This window comes from Pagrus major, chromosome 24, assembly GCF_040436345.1.
Source record: "Pagrus major chromosome 24, Pma_NU_1.0".
Classification (NCBI taxonomy): Eukaryota; Metazoa; Chordata; class Actinopteri; order Spariformes; family Sparidae; genus Pagrus; species Pagrus major.
In genome coordinates this window covers 1,209,950-1,227,607 of record NC_133238.1, presented here as the reverse complement: position 1 = coordinate 1,227,607, position 17,658 = coordinate 1,209,950, and the positions used below count along the sequence as shown (strand labels likewise).

The window sequence follows — 17,658 nt, the reverse complement described above, 5'->3', positions numbered from 1 at the left end:
AGTAGTTTCTTGCCATGGCATCCAAAGTTACCATGGTAACCACTTTTGATGGAGATAAAAGACACATAGCTTGACATAAAGCAAAGTACAATTCATCACCTATAACCCTAACGACGTAACGTTATGATTTTGTTTTATGACTGGCATAACTTAATGTTAGAGCAGGGAAGCGCTGACATTAGTTTCAGCTAGCGTAACATTAATGCTAACTCCATTTCCCCCTATATTAGTCACTATCCCAGGCTCTGTGTTGTTACATCAATTTATTGAATGAATTTTATGCCCACCTTGTCTTTTTGTGTAAGGAGTGGGGAGTGTAAACAATAATGAAGGAAGGTAATTATTGAATAGGTGCAAGTTCTGAGTGATATCGGGGGAGAGCACGCTGTCGGTGACGTTTATGAACAGAGGGCAAAAGCGACAGATGCCAGTGCATACAATAATTTATTACAAGGTTCTTCTTTACAGGAGTCAACAATACAATGATAAAAACTCTCTAAATGAGGGTTAAAAAGTAACTGCGTAAATGTCCATTAAAAGAGAAGTCTGTTTCTTAAAAGGAAAAGTCTTAAAAGACTGTCAGACCGGGACAGTTGCGTCACATGGGGTCCAGAGGAGGAGACTTGCTGCAGCGTCAGGTTTCTCCGGTGCCTCGGCTGTTCCAGCGTCCTGGAAGCCACCTGAAGAACACAAAATCACTGCCAGTACGGACGTCCAGTAAAGCACAATGCCCTAACATAGGGATGCGTACACCAGAGTGTTACTAATGGTCCGAAGGGATACTCACACGCCAGGCAGAGCGATTAAGCTCTGCCGCTGCAATTGTGACGCGTCGTAACACTCTGGATTTTCCATCGCCGTCTCGAACTAGGTGTCTTTCGCCTTCGTCTTCCTCTCTCTGCCTTGTTTCCCGGTCTCTCCGTCTTCTCTGGACACGCTCCCCATTGCTACTCTTCCTCTACGCTTTTGTTCGTTTCTCTTTCCGGTTCAAACCCCGTTCCTCCGCCATCGATTGGTTCCCGTTGGGGACAAGGGCAGAACCTCCAGGTGCAGTGCATTCATCATTCTATGGTGCGTTCACAGGCAGTGGGACATTTCTAAAACATGCAGTAAAAACTAAAAACACGCTGGTGAATAAAACCATGCAAAAACTCTAAAAATATACAATAATATACAATAAAACCAACAATATACACAATAATAATAATATAATAATCAATAAACCCAGTCCCAACTGCCATGTGACATTTTCCCACACTTTAATGTTGCCAGTCCCTGCAACATCATTAGTCTCTATATCTCACTGGAGGCTGTCCCAAGTTTTCCCTCGCGGAACGTCGTGGAGCAATTTCAGGTTCTTCTCTCACAGGAGGTATTCCTGCAGGCCTTGGGGGAAACCCATAGATCAACGGCAAAGGAACCTCCTGAGTCTCTGCAGCCGCCTGGGCAGCTGGTGGAGCAGTCTCTGTTGGGGGGGCCGTACACACCTTAAGTGCGTTTCAGTGAACAGTCTGTACACGGCCTCCCCTCTCTGGCTGAACACGGTACACCAGCTCAGTGTCTCCAACCTGTTCAACAACAACATAAGTCTCTGGATTCCACCAAGTACACAATTTCCCTTGTCCTTGTCTGTTCCTGCTCCGAAGCCACACTCTCTCCCCAGGTATCAAAGGTAAAGCTCTAGCCTTACTGTCATAGCGCTGTTTATTCTGAGAGGCTGCATTGTCAATCTTTTGCTTAGCAAGGTTGTATGCTACAGATAACCTCTCCTGATGATGTTTAACCCACCCATCTAAATCATGCCTCCTCTGCTGGGGCCCAGCGCCCAACTCAACATCAACCGGGAGGCGCAAGTATCGTCCAAACATGAGAAAGGAAGGGGCATACCCTGTGGCGCTGTGGGTTGTGTTGTTATAGGCATGTACCAATTCGACCAAGTACTCTGGCCAATGGTTTTGCTTATCAGTTTCAAGGGAGCGGAGCATGTTCAAAAGGGTCTGATTAAAGCGTTCTGCACTCCCATTACCAGCAGGGTGGTATGGGGTAGTACAACTCTTAGCTATACCATAGGTATTACACAACTGTTTCATTAGCCCAGACTCAAAATTTGGTCCCTGGTCCGAATGGAATCGAGCAGGGCAGCCAAAGGGCTGGATTATTTGGGTCCATAAGGCTTTAACTGTGGTCTCAGCTGTTTGGTCTCGTGTAGGTACAGCCCAAGCATAGCGGGTGAATAAATCAGTGGCTACCAGGATATTTGGGTGGGTGTCTGTGTGGCGGCCTAGTGAGAGGAAGTCTAAGCCTACAACTTCAAGGGGGTATGTTACTTCAATAGGTTTTAATGGGGCTCGAGGCTCTGCTCTCTCCCTTCGCAGGCTGCAGGCGACACATCCCTGTTGGAACTGACGTACCTCCTCCTCCATGCCAAGCGCTGGCGGATGCATGAAAGAGTCCTCTCTACTCCAGCATGGGCGGTGGCTTCATGTACACTCCTCCACACCTCTTGGCTCCTGGCGCTCGGACACACAATCTGGTGTCTCATTTTTCGGCCACGGCCCACTTGAGGGCCAAAAGTTCCAGTTTAAAAGAGCTGTAATTGGTATCATTTTGTTCGGTAGGATGTAGGCTACGGCTTGCATAAGCTATTACTCGCTCTCGTCCCTCCTGGACCTGGGCCAAAACTGCTTCCAGTCCCTGGTTGCTCGCATCTGTATAAACGATGAATGGGAGAGAATAATCAGCATGTGCCAGGACAGGTGCTTGTGTTAGGGCTGTTTTGAGTTCAACAAAAGATGTCTGACAATCTGGGGACCAATTTGCCTTCTGGGCTTCAGACTTTTTGTTAGCTGGGATTCCAGTCCATAGCTGGTTCAATAGGCGTGCAACCTTAGCAAAACCTGACAGAAATCGTCTGTAATATCCAGCTAATCCAAGGAAGGCTCGTACCTGTTTTATGGTGTTGGGGACAGGCCAGTCAAGTACAGCAGAAATTTTGTCTGGGTCAGGTTTCACACTGGTTGAGTCCACAACATGGCCCAAAAACTTCACTTCATGTTGTAGCAGTTTGTACGTGTCCAGCTGCAGTTTCAGACCGTGTTGTCCCAGTCTTTCCAGCACCTTGTCCAGATGTTGCAGGTGGGAGGTGAAGTCAGGTGAATACAGGATGATGTCATCTAAATACACAAGCACATAGTCGGACAGCTGACCACTTAAGCACCGCTGCATCAGTCGTAAAAACATAGCCGGCGCATTGCAGAGGCCGAATAGCATGCGTTCAAACTCGAACAGGCCCAGTGGCATTGTAAAGGCTGTCTTCTCTCGATCCAGGGCATCCATCTCAACCTGCCATTAGCCACTGGCCAGGTCAAGAGTGGAAAATCACTCTGCTTGGGTCAAACTGGTGAGAGTCTTTTCAATCCTGGGTAAGGGAAAGGCATCTTTATGAGTCACTGCATTCAACTTTCTATAATCTACACAAAACCTCCAGCTGCCATTTTTCTTCCTCACCAGTACTATGGGCGCTGCCCAAGGACTACAGCTCTCTGATGACTCCTGATTCAAGCATACCTGAAAATAGTGTCTTCATTTCCTTATACATGGCTGGTGGTAGGGGGCGGTACCGCTCTCGGACAGGTGGTGCATCACCGGTGTGTATTTGGTGCTGTACTAGGTTTGTACACCCAAAATCTTCATCATGTTGTGCAAAAACATGTCTCTACTTAAGTAGAAGCGCACGTAGCTCCTCTTGTTGCTGCTCGGATAAATCTGGTCGGTCAGCAAGACTGCTCACCTCTTTTGGCAGTTCCTGTTCTGGTTCATCAGCTGCTGTGCTCACTAATGCCACTTCTATGACGCAATCATCTCTCAGGGACAGGTTCAGGTCACGCGGGCCATGCACGTCAGCCTCCTCTACATAATGCAGTTTGCCAAGCTTCTGGTATCGGCCTATGGTCAGACAATAAGAGTGGCGGTTACAAATCCTCACAGGGACTCTGCCATCTCTTACCATCGTTAATGTCCGAGCCACTCCCACACTGCTGTTTTCAGGTAGTGCTTCCATAATAGCACAATAGTCTTTTCCTCTGGGGCCCTTCCAGGTCCGGCCCCACACTAGCAGCTCACTTTTGGGAGGGACTTTGATTATGCATCGACTAGCTGGTCGCACATAACCCAGCAACTCATCCTCTGTCATGGTGGCCTCGATGTGGCGACAGGTGGCAAAAGCATCTCTCCAGGCTTGGTGGCTCTGCAACTTCTGTGGGGGACAATCAGACTTCTCGGGCTATTTAAAAAAAAGTATCCCAACAAGATGTCACAACATTCATTCCAATGACGAGTGGGTGTGTACAATGTTCATCTTTGGCGATCACATATAGTAATACCTTCTACTTCTATATCCAACACAGCGTAGCTTGTGTACGGAAGCTCAAGTCCATTGGCTGCACACAGCTTAAAAAAGACAGGGGTCTCACTACTCTTCATCTGAGGGAAATGTTGCTCAAAGAGACTTTCTTGCATCAATGTGACTTGAGACCCCGTGTCTAACAGTCCAAACAGTTCAATCCCTTCCATTTTTACTGCGATTGTTGGGCAGTTTCCAATAAATGCTTTAGTGGCCCTAGTCTTTTTTGGTGCACACTCAACCCCTGCCCCTCGGACCTCAGCGGCAGGGATAGTTAGTTTAAAGCCGGCTGAGTGGATGCAGGTTGTCTGCAGAACCTGGCGATGTGGCCTGCTTGCTTGCACCGACGGCAAATGGGCCTACCTTGTTCATCCCAGTTGTTTGTGTAGGTCGATGGCCGCTGTCGCTCTCTCACAGGTTGTACAGGGGGTTGTGTCACCCTGCTGGTTGGTTGGAGAAGTGGTTTTATTTCTCTCAACAGCTTCTGAGTGAGTCCAGACATCTGCAGTCTTACATCTTCCATTATCTCTCTTTTCAAAGTCTCTTTCCAGCTGGCATCCTGAGTTGGAGCAGACACACAAGGGTTACTCACAGACGCACATGTTACCTCTGGCTTTGGATTCCCACACTCTGAATCTAGCAGCAGTGCCTCTTGTCGAATGGCAGCAAAGGTTTCATCAGGATTACGACAAGCATAAACCTTGAGAGCTTGGGACAGGGATCCCTCCTGCAGCCCCAGTAGCAGCTGGTCTCTCAAAGCAGCATCGGAGGGGGCACTGTCTGGATCGTGTCGCTGCAGCCTGCAATGTAGTTCTCGCAGCCTAAGTATATATGAGGGCACTGTTTCATCAAGTCTTTGTACACAACTAAAGAACTGAGACCTTAGCACAGGTGTAGGAGTTCTATCACCATATAGTGAATCCAAATACAAAAAGACTTTGCGGGTGTGGTCCCTTTCATCTTCCTCTAAAACACTGATCTGGCGTTTAGCTTCCCCAGCTAATGCACCCAAGACAATATCAACTTTTCTAGCTTCAGTTAACTCTTGTGTACCCAACAAACCTTATATTTGCTCTTTCCATCATTCTATGGTGCGTTCACAGGCAGTGGGACATTTCTAAAACATGCAGTAAAAACTAAAAACACGCTGGTGAATAAAACCATGCAAAAACTCTAAAAATATACAATAATATACAATAAAACCAACAATATACACAATAAAATAATCAATAAACCCAGTCCCAACTGCCGTGTGACATTTGTATATGCATAATGTCCTCTTTTGGGACCTCTCTTGACTGCAGGAAATGCTCCAAATCCTCCTCCATGACTCATACTTTTTGCTGATTCCCAAATGGCCAAGCGACCGCAGCTTTTGCAGGATCTCGCAAAAAACTTTGCGAGATCTTGCAAAAAGGACATCTTTTTTTTTTCACCCATCAATGTGATTGAGATCCTGACCCACCATGAATCCTGGAAAGTGACAAAGTTAAGTTTTTTGCTAAATTACATAATTACATAATCTCCATCAGTAAACAGGACCCTGTCTGACTCTCACTCGTGGGGAAGGATGCTGTTTTCTGGGGGAAAGTTCACTGAAGTCTCGGTCAACAAAATACAACAACACGATAGTGAAGGAGACAAACACATGGTGAGTTAAAGTTTTTTGCTGGGGACAGACGCTGTTTTTTATGTAGAAATGTGACAAAGAGTTGGTAGGACAGACAGGAGGACAGACAGGATGACAGACACTTCTCCACGTGTAACTGCGTTATTTTTCCCTCATATAAGTTGCCAAAGACACTACCAGTTACCATGTTACTGTTGTTTGGTCCTGTAACGTTGCTTTGTGGGACATTTCTCTTTTATTTGTTGAGTGAAGGATCTGTTTAGTTGTCGGACTGTGAACACCATCAGACCGAACCGCCCCCGATCCGCACCTCCAGCTTATCCATTCACACAGACGCCAGCTGGCCTCTGCTGCGGCTGTGATACTACCTCCGGAGGCACATCAGAGCCAGAGTGAAACTGTTCCCCCTCTCTGCATCTGAAACTTTCACACAGAGGACGATGCGGAGAATCGGCGCATGATCGCCGCACTTCAAGGGGCAGTGTGAATGGGGCTAGTCACTGGCATCATCCTCATCTATTTTGGCTATGTACCTTTGAGAGAAATATCAGAGTGTTCTGTAGATGTCATGGATATGCAATATCGATGACTAAGTATGTGCAGATGGCTCCCACGATGTCAATTTATGAGCTGCGACACACCTCGATGCCGACCACTTTCACGCTGTCTGGAGCTCCCCTGATGAAGGCCATTTTCCAGTCTTGATCTGTCCAATGAATAGTTGGGTAAGAGGTGTGAGGACTACACTATTCAAAAGGGAAAAAAAAGACAGGGCAAATTAACGTGACAACCTAAAGGATAAAGGACTTAAAAGGGCAATTCACCAATTTTGACATATTATTTGACATCTTCATTTCTAAGGAGGTATGTGAACCTATTGTGATGCTGTTTATTGTTCTTGCTGTGATGGATATTGATGGGGTTATTACAATGCTAATGATTAGCCTGTTATTGTGTAGGTATACATTAAAATAGCTAGTTAAATTCACTTAGAAAAGGTTTAAAATTGTAAAAAGTATCACTAGTTGCACATTTGACCACTCCTGTAACCTTATGACATTTACACTTTGGTAGCAAGCACATTTATCATCAACATTCCTTGACTTTTATTCAATGTTCTACAGGCTCATAACAAGGAAATGAGATTATTGGTTTGGATTTTCAGGTTTTTCAGGTTTCATGTCTAAATGGGTAATTTGACAATTGTTGAAGGCTTACCAGTTAGTAACCACTGAAAAGATGTCCATGTTCCAGAAGAGGCTGAAATTGTTAATAAAGTACATGCTGTTGGGGTTGCATGCAGATGAGAGCATGACGAGTAATGATGAGGAAGAGTGGCTGAGATTCTGATGTGACTCCTCACAGAGCTGGTCTGGGCTCTAACAAATGTTTGATATCAAAGGGATTGTGTTGTTAGTCCTCTGTGATGTGCACGCCCAGACATTTGGTGCTGCTCACTCTCTCCTCAGCAGAACCATTGATGGTCAGTGGGGGGTGTTAGGCATGTGCTTTCCGTAAGTCACTGACCAACTCCTTTGTTTTCCCCACATTTAGGTAAAACTGTTAATGCCCAGGCTGTGTCCAAAAGAAACGGACAGGAGATGATGGTTCTATAAAGACTCAGATTAGACCACACAGGAATAAATAAAACATTGTTTTTGATAGGGAAAAGTATATCAAATAAATGTCTGGAATGTAGAATTACAGAGAATGCAGAACATATACTAATGCACCGTAGAAAATATAGTGAACAATGGATGAGACTATCTCAAAGGACAGGTAAGGCAGGAAGACAATGCAACCTTGTAAGGTATCCTGGCAACAGCAGGAGAGAGGTTAAAGGACAGACAGAAAACCGTTGTAGAATATTTGAAGGAGATAGGGATAATTCATAGAATTTGGGGATTTTTTTCCCCTTTTGTTTAGTTGGTTAGTTTGCTTGTTTGAAATAATTAATTTACTTTATTTACTCATTGATGTAGTTTCACATAGCCCCATGCTACATACTCCGGTACAGTAGATGGCGGTATGCACCTTAAAAGTCATGGTCGTAATCCGCCATAAAAACAAAAGAAGAAGAAGAAGTAGACGAAGCGGAAGAAGAAGAAGAAGAAGAAGAAGAGAAGAGAAGAGCCAGGCAGCAGATCGAAATGGCCGCGCCTGCAGAGAGGATGGAGGTAAGATCTTACAATGCAGTAAACTCCTTTTACTCAACGTGGTAAACTACAGATGCATATTTTTGTTAAGCAAGGAAAGATGCTCCAGATATTTACACTATCTAAAAATACGTGTTTTCTCATTACTTAGCTCTGAAACAGATAATGATGCATCCATTTTAGCGATAACTCGTGTGGTGTATCTGCCGTTGCCGCTCATTCATTCAGCGGCAACGGAGGATACACTATCTGGCAAACCTTATATTTAATTTAAGCTATTGAAATATGTTATATTTATATGAAAATCGAAGTTGATGGCCAACATTTTACATTTAAGTGACTGCATGAAAGTTTTAATTGGTGCGACAGCCGGCCGGTTGTGAGTCGAAGACCCTGTGGGACCGCATGGGAATTTAGCTTCTCAGCTAATTAGCTAGCTAGCGAGCTAGCTACTTCAGGCATGGATGCTGCATATTTCTCTGCGCTACTATGAGCTTGTTTTTAAAAGAACGACATCGTTTTGTAGAAATAGTTCCCTTGATATATTAGTTTATTAGTGGCATCCACATCCAGTTTTGACCTTGTAACGATAGGATTTCTTGCTGATCGGCTAAATAGTAAGCTAACAAAGCTCGTTGAAGCGAAGCGGCTTGTCACGCCAACTGTAATCCCACAGTTGGCTAAACTGAATGTAAAGGCCTGGCAATTACATCCGGTGATTAACTGTAATTTTGAAACCCTGTTTGAATCGGTAGTTGACCAGGGTGCGTTTTAAGAAATAGTGTTTGGCAATACTGGAGGAAGGCCATGGTCGTATCACACGGAGTACTATAAACCATGTGCTCGCATCTATTTTATTCCGGGGAAGGCTGGCCCAGTCTCTGTTAACCAGGGCAGTCTAAACCCGGCAGTGTAAAACGCTGTGCATATTAAGGCAGGTATTTGCGCAAAAGCATTATCAAACTATTACATAGTTTATATTAAGTTTGCATTTATCTTTTCATGTTGTAATTAGTTATGGGTAAAACTAGTACCTATGTGTACGCAGTGGAGGTTGCTGTGAATGTGACGGTTTTGCATTGTTTAGATGACCATTTTTTAACGTATTCCAAACCTGTATAGATTTCACACATTCCAGACTGCCCTCAGTTTCTTGTAATGGGTAATCAACCACAAATGACTCTTCAGTATTGTTAAAGGGGCTTTGTCAATGCACCTATTCTTTTGCGTTTGTCCAAGGAAGCGCCAATAAAAATGTGATGGCTGATTCAACTGTAGAGAATCACTGTTGTGAGAATCCCTGGTTGCATTACCACATATTGACTAAGAAAATTGCCACACTTGGATAACTCATTACTTTCTAACACGATTGCTATATTTCTAGTGTTCACCTGACATCATTGTGTCAAACAATAAATTGTCACCAGTGCAGTGTTTGATAAGCCTTTAATCACAAACACAGCTCAGTATTAGTTGGGATCTACTAGATTTTATGCGGTAGGGGGTGTTTGTCACATTTCTGAGTTGAGAATACAATTAGTTACTCTATACCTACACGCACTTAGTTTTGTACTTTGATAAGACTTAATATACAAACAGGGGAATGAAGCCCAAACCTACTCCAGGTTGTAAGTGTGTGTGTCTTTGTTGAGGTTTCTCAGGGGGAGAGCTCAGCCAAGCCAGCAGCGGAGGATATGACATCAAAGGATTACTACTTTGACTCGTATGCCCACTTTGGCATCCATGAGGTAATTTGTTTACACACTGCAGTATCAAGTTTTGTCCCTGTCTCACAAGATCTTAACCCTTCTGCTTGTATTGGCCCTTTTTACTGCCACTGTAGGAGATGCTGAAAGATGAGGTTCGCACTCTCACCTACCGCAATTCCATGTTCCACAACAAGCATCTTTTTAAGGATAAGGTGGTGCTGGACGTGGGCAGTGGGACAGGCATCCTCTGCATGTTTGCTGCCAAAGCAGGAGCCAAGAAGGTTATAGGGGTATGTGTTCGGCTATTTCATAACAATTTCATTTTGTAGATTGGCTGGACTTGGAACATTAGTTGGTAGGGTTTGACCAATGGCAATGTCCAAAATTACTTTTTTAAACTCATCAAATAAGGGACAGGTACAAGAGAATATTTGTCAAATACTGTTTAAGTGCTTTTCATTGAGATTATAAGGTATTATGTCGAATAAGAATTTGAATAGGACTGAATAAAACTTGTGCAGAGCACGGATCAACAACGTCTTGTCACACCGAGAGAGACGTGGTAGACCTAGATAAACTACAATCAGGCTACTTGGTTGATATTTTGGGGGTCCTATCTAGCCAATCTGCCACCCATATTCTGTGACAGATAAGATAATGGATTTCACCATGTGTGATGTCTGTGCCAGTGTTCATGTTTTTTCAAGTATCCCAAGCCTCTTAAAAATGGTTTTCCCAGGAGAATAAAACATTAAGGTTATTTGCTCTCTTGGTGCATTGGGCCTAACAAGTGCAGCACACTGCTGCTGTGCTCCATTTTATTTTTTAATAAAACAACATATCTTATTAAAGCTATGTCAAATCAAATCTTCCACCATTGCTCATTATAGCATTTATTAACATCAGGTGTGCATAAACTACAGGTTATGAACTTCTTTTTAACATAAAGTGAAAATATCAGTTATCTTATTGGTTTCGGCTATGAGGAACAGATAACCAGTAATGGCGTCTTTCTATCGGCAGCATAAATTGGACATTTGTGATTTTTTTTTTTTTGCATTGTCTTCATAGATAGAGTGCAGTAGCATCTCGGACTATGCTGTAAAGATTGTCAAGGCCAACAAGCTGGATGATGGTAAGTAAATAGAATCCAATCATGTGGTGATGCATCAAGAGCTTCATGACTTTACAATATATCTGGGTCATGTGAGGATGGAGTGGAATTCCTGATGTACCAAATGACCCCTTCTTGTGTCTCCAGTTGTGACAATCATCAAGGGAAAGGTGGAAGAGGTGGAGCTGCCTGTAGAGGGAGTAGACATCATCATATCAGAGTGGATGGGCTACTGCCTCTTCTATGAGTCTATGCTCAATACAGTCATATATGCCAGAGACAAATGGCTGGTATGTATGAGTGTTTGTTTGTCTCCCTTGATAGGTTTGGGAAGTAGGAGGAACTGCTGGTTCCTGAAATATTTTTTCTATCCTCTGGTTTCCAATTTCTAATAGTCCCTCAATGGTCTTAAACGGAAACATAAGGGAGACAAATATGCTGTTCAATAGCAGTGTGGCTATTCATTTGAATGATTCCATCTTTTGTAACTGAATAATCCAAAACAGCCACAATCTTAAGACTGAACTGATTTTACCAGCCATATGTTCAGCTACAAGGTTTTGTCTTTGGTTTTACTTTGAAGTTAACAGAATCTCAATTTGAGGAGTCCAGATACTAACACAATACTTTGGTTCTGAGTATTTGGTAGTTGATGGCTGTTGTACAGACTGGGGAGTCTCCTTCATACACCTGTGAGTCTGAGTCTTTTTTTTTTCCTACAGAAGCCAGATGGACTAATTTTTCCGGACAGGGCAACACTTTATGTCACTGCCATTGAAGACCGGCAGTACAAGGACTACAAAATCCACTGTGAGTAGTCTGTCATCTGAGCCAACCTAAGGCTGAGATTCCAATAGGTTGGAGGTCATCTGTGATACTGGGATTTGAGGAAACCTGAAGTAGTCCAGTTGTGTCCGGCTACATTCTGTGGAAGAGCAGAGGTGTATTTTTGTTCTAGATGCATTCAAAGGGGGGAACTAATTGAGTTCAATGACTGTTGGTTAGGAATGTTAACATGAACACCACTGGCTGTTATCCACATGTATTGTATGCATTGTTCTGAGTGAAGTTACACTGGTCTGTGTGCCTGTGTTTGTGCCTCTGTCAGGGTGGGAGAATGTGTATGGTTTTGATATGTCGTGCATCAAGGAGGTGGCAATTAAGGAACCTCTGGTTGATGTTGTGGATCCCAAGCAGCTAGTCAGCAGTGCATGTCTCATCAAGGTGGGTGGACTTGTTTGATATTGTTATGCTTTTCAAGTGTTCTAAAACAGAGGTGTATCTGATGGTATCTACGGAGGTGCTGGCTCTGTTTCCTGAAATAGAAATTCTGAAATTTAACAACTTTGGTCTGATGCTCTTATTTGGTTGTTGTTGTTTAGGAGGTGGACATCTACACGGTAAAGTTGGAGGACCTGTCCTTCACCTCACCATTCTGCCTGCAGGTGAAGAGGAATGACTACATCCATGCTCTGGTCACTTACTTCAACATTGAGTTCACACGCTGTCACAAGAGGACCGGCTTCTCTACCAGTCAGTCTGCCTTCACACACACAAATATACCTGTGGTCTTTACACAGTAGATAGACGAGTGTGTAGGGTGGATTTGACCCATCAAGCATTGTTAACTTGTCTCCATCCTCAATGAGCTATATTACTGCACATGGCTACTTTTCATCATTTAAATTCCCCTTTTTATTCTGAAATTCCTTCCAATAATCAGACTACAGCAGTCTACAGTATAAAAGCTGCATCTTTTCAATACATAAACATTACAAAAACAAAACATTTATCCATCTGCAGTGTAATCCACAAAAATATTGTTTTCACATGGCAGCTTTAAGATAAGGCATTTATTGTTGGTGTTGCTGTAGCTACTTAATTTTCTCATGTGTCAAAAGCAAAACTCCCAACATATCTGCCTAATGGCAACCACAAGAGGATATGCTAGCTCAAATACAGAAACGTGTCTAATAAACAGGAGAATCTGTTGCAGTACATCTCTGCCATCTAATGACTGATTTGATTTTGTATTAAACGGTTTCTTCCAAAGTGACTTATTGTTGTGAATTGGTACTATATACATTAAATTGACATGATTTATTCAATTCTAAATGTTATTTAAATTTGACTATATACTTAGTGTGACGTCATAACCATATTTTTTAAACATATCTTTTTTTTAAAGAATGTGTAAATGTCATTTGTCAGGGCATACAACCAATCATCTATTGAAATTGACCAATCAAGACGCGATAGTCTAACAATGGTATAGCTGTCAGTGCTGAAAGAAAAATTATTGGCTTGAATCATTAACTTAAGGGAGAAAAATAAGCAGTTAGACTTTCAGTAATGGACATGGTAAGTCAATTGAGACTGCTTTAACACAAACAATGGATGGATGATTAGTGATGAAATGGTTTGGTTTGGGTGCATTTGATTAAAATTAGCTTGGCTCAGGCTCATGTCCTGTTGATTTTCGCAGGTCCGAGTCCAGTTTCAATGACCAGTTCGATTCCAGCACATGTTATAGGAACAGTTGTTGATTGCTTGTTGAGTCTGGTGTCGGTTGACTAGTTTGGGTCCAGCTGTGTTTATAGGCTGGTGGTTTGAGTACACCACTTTATGGTTGCCAAAGGTCAAGGTCATTCTGACCTCATGACACCCCATTCTTGTAATGGCGATATCTTGGAAACGTCTTATGGGAATTTATTTGAAATTTGTTCACTGTTCACTTGGACTCAACGATAAGATTTTGTCAAGCTCACTATGACCTCATAGCATCCCATTCTTGTTAAAACGCCATAGCTCGTGAATGCATTGAAGGGAATTTCTTCAAATTTAGTACAAATAACCATTATGACTCAATAATGGACAATTAGAATTTGGTGGTCAGATGTCACTGACCTCATAAAACACATTTTTGGCCACAGTTCAAGAGTTAATGATTATTACAAAAAAACATACAAATGCCTCACAGCATAAAATGATAGTTATGACATCTGATATCCAAAAGGTCATAGGTTAAATGCACTGTGATGTGCATAATGCATAATATTATGCAAAAAATGTTCTGTCATTATCCCACGCTGCAGCTCTAGAACAGCAACTTTGACTGGTGCGCGGAGGCATATGACCCGATGGGGTAATTTTAGTTCAGTCGGTTAAAGGAACTGTTGGCGCCCAATTTTAAAGAGCTATGACTTTAATTATTGTACCTGGAGTTACAATAAATTTAATTGATCTCAACTTACCTGCTGTTGCCGTGCCAGAACTTTTTGCTTGCTTGAGCGGAACCATTACCTAAAATGGCAGATTAATTCATAGCCGTGATTTAACATTATAGGTTCTACTATCTATGTAACAATTTGGCCACAATTGACCATACATGGTCCAGCCATATACTAGGTTTCGACCCAGTAATTCTTTCTTCCTTTCTGTCTGTCTGTCTCCCCCCCCCCCCCCCCCCCCCCCAGGTTGCACCCGCAAACTGAAATGATTTGATTAAACACCTTTTTTAGAAGTTGTTTTAGCGGTACTGTTTTAATGCACACTTTTTCTGCTTTCAGGCCCAGAGTCTCCCTACACTCATTGGAAGCAGACTGTCTTCTACCTGGATGACTACCTGACTGTCAAGACTGGCGAGGAGATCTTCGGCACCATCAGCATGAAGCCAAACGTCAAGAACAATGTAAGCAGAGCTCTATTCCAAAGAGACAAACTTTCCTACTTGCTGTGCTTGATTTATGTATGTGTTGCTTCATCACTGCATTCCGTTGCCTTTTGTGTCTGACTTGTTGCTGTTGGTTTGCAGAGAGACCTGGACTTCACTGTAGACATCGACTTCAAGGGTCAGCTGTGTGAGATGTCTAAGACGTCAGAGTACAGGATGCGTTAGAAGTCTCTTCTGTTTGTCTTTAGTAGAGGACAGATTATACTGTGTCTGTACAATAGTTTGATGCTCCTCTGCAGCAACATTTTAAGACTCCTTTTTTCTTTTTGGTTTTCTCCCTCATTCAAACATTAACTGTATTTAAAAGGCTTCCATGTCATGGGTTAAAGTGCATTGGCATGGTGATTCATTGTGCTGTAGTCACTCAGCAAAATGTGTTTGACAAATGCCTGATAGTGTCCAACATCTTCTTGGGTTTTGATTTTGGGTTCTTGTCTTTTGCATGGGCGAGGTCCATATAGGCATTTACACAATGGTTCTGCTGACATGTCTGCATAGTATTACTGTTCAGTCACCTGGTCCTCTGTACGGTCATTACATGACCAAGCTATACTGGTCTCCCCTTATTTTTGATTCTGTTGACAGTTGTTGAAGTATGTATGTATTTGGGTTTCTGTCACGAGACCCTCTTTCCTCCATTTGTATACAAGTTGATAGAAACCATATGTAACTGACAAGAGAGCTGCTCACCAAACTGCTCTGTTCAGACAAAACATAGCCCTATATATGTGTTTTTCTGTTTGTTCCAGTGAGGGGAAGTTCACTTGTAGGCATAAAAAGACTCTGAGGCACAGCAGGTAATTCTCTGAAGTTATCACAGCAGAATCTTGGTGCTTGTGAGGTACACAGTATAATTGGTAAAATAATGCACAGTATGCACTCAGTGGTCTTAGACCAGGCAGACAGTGTTGCTGAATAGCAATAGACTGTGCTGAATCAAAAACTAGGACTGTATCTTTTATTTTTTGCTCAATAACTGGGGTTTTGCTGGAGCTGTCAGCAGTGACACCCCCACTGCTTACTTAACTATAACCAGTGCTCCAGTTGACAGGGTTGTTAAAGCGAGGGATAAAAAAAGTTATCCTCTCGATATGAAATTTTGGATTGCAATAAATACAAGTAAACTAAACTATGAAGTCATTTTTTTTTTTGCCCAGAAATGTCTAAGCATGTGGTGCACAAAATATCAATGTATTTTATCATTTTATACCAACAGGAAATGATAGAATGTTAAATACAAAGTGTTTTTCCAAATATTAAACACATTTTGTTTCCCAAGATTTTTTTGGAGCCGTCTCACGACCAATTCATCGTAATGTTTTTCAGCTGTGAGCAGTGTCTCCATTTTCTTTGTTTCTGTCACTGTCCTGGGATCTGTGCGTTTGTCTTGATACAATGTGTCTGAAGAGGTTTGAGTCAATCTGAACAGTAGTAACCATGTTGGCACTGCGTAGAGATGGCTTTGACTCACCACACTTCAATTTTTTTTATTTGTCTGATTTTTCTTTTTTAATAAATAAACTAAATGTAACTTCTTGGCTGGTCTTCAAAGTGTTCTGAGCTGTGCGGTGTTTACCAAGCAGCATTTTTCTCTAAGGATTCTCACCACATACTAGTCGTGGGGACATTATGAAATTTTCATGTCACAATTATCCTGGCTAAATTGTCATTCACAATATTATCCTGATAATCAAAATGTACATTTAAACATGCTGGAGTCTATTGGAATAACAAACATTTGATTGAATTGCAGATTTAGTGAGCACCCTTTTTATAGTGAAAAGCGATCTTAAAAAAGGTAGCTGTAAATCATTAGGGTCCCCCTGCATAAAACAAATTATTGTTATCCACAGAATTTCCACACATCTCCCATCTCAGCCATGGTGACAAGCTTTGGATTTTTGGAATAACTAATGCAGGCGTATCCTTGTGGCAATTCAAATTAAATCCACAAATCAATATGACTGAATTTTGAGCTAGAATACTTTTTCAAGTCATTGATGTGAATATATTCATGATTATCCCAATCAGTGTTCAAATCTTGTATCCTTGCAGCCATACCATTTTCATTGCCTCATTGAGTTTTTTACCCACCCTAACATTTAGCAACACTAATGCATACTATCAACTTGACAAGAGACTAACAAACATAACATGGTCCAACATGGGAGCAAGGAGTTGTCACAGTACCTATAAAAGTAGCCCTCCCCCCTCAGGGTTTTATCAAAAATCAAAACTGAATCACTGCAGATCTAATTAGGATGTGACACTGAGGTAAACTGTATACATATATCATTAAGACATCTCAACAAAAAGAGCAATAAATGAACAGACTGCATACGTTTCTCCCCTCTCAAGTCAATATTATTATTCAAAAAATGGCTAATCTGAAATATCATTAGAATAAGAAAGAAGAAAGCAGAACAGTCCATTACATTCATATGTATTTTTAATTACTGTGTGCAATTGATTTTAGCTTCATCACACAAAAGTTATTTCAAGTAGTTAAGTTAGTTTGAGGTTTACTGGTGGCCGGTGACCTGGACTACTCCTGCTCCAATGGCCATGTGTAATGCAGCCAAAACCCCTACTTCTGACACAACTACACTTTGAGCAGCATGGTTTATTTCCAGTCCGATCTCATTCCCAGGGCTTCGAATACCAACTTTTTGTCAAGTCCCTCAGCATCTCATACATACAGGTCCCCTATAGTGAATTTCTATGTAAATGGTCGAATGAGGTGGTGTGTAATTTGTGTCCAAATGTCCAAAACCCTTCACTGTAAAATAAAAAACAAAAAACAATTTGTCTTTATAAAAAGTGTTTGGGCTGCCTAAAAATTTTAAGTTGAATGAATTTCTTTCAACTGGAATTAAAAAGCTGTTTCAGTCTACCAAAAATACATACTTTACCT

The 17,658-nt window shown here is 42.1% G+C and overlaps 1 protein-coding gene across 2 annotated transcripts; it reads left to right on the top strand.

The window, feature by feature from the left end:
- Positions 1–8,135: 8,135 nt before the first annotated feature.
- Positions 8,136–16,282, top strand: prmt1 (protein arginine methyltransferase 1). 2 transcript variants are annotated; one of them, XM_073462496.1, is made up of 10 exons: positions 8,136–8,209; positions 9,841–9,936; positions 10,032–10,187; positions 10,969–11,032; positions 11,159–11,301; positions 11,734–11,821; positions 12,120–12,235; positions 12,394–12,544; positions 14,581–14,702; positions 14,826–16,282. In XM_073462496.1, the coding sequence occupies exons 1-10, from the start codon at positions 8,183–8,185 to the stop codon at positions 14,907–14,909; spliced, it is 1,047 nt and encodes a 348-aa protein (XP_073318597.1). In that variant the 5' UTR covers positions 8,136–8,182; the 3' UTR covers positions 14,910–16,282. The 2 variants fall into 2 exon arrangements, with proteins under 2 accessions (XP_073318597.1, XP_073318598.1); XM_073462497.1 differs by having other exon boundaries at positions 8,159–8,209; positions 9,850–9,936; positions 14,826–15,010.
- Positions 16,283–17,658: the final 1,376 nt, after the last annotated feature.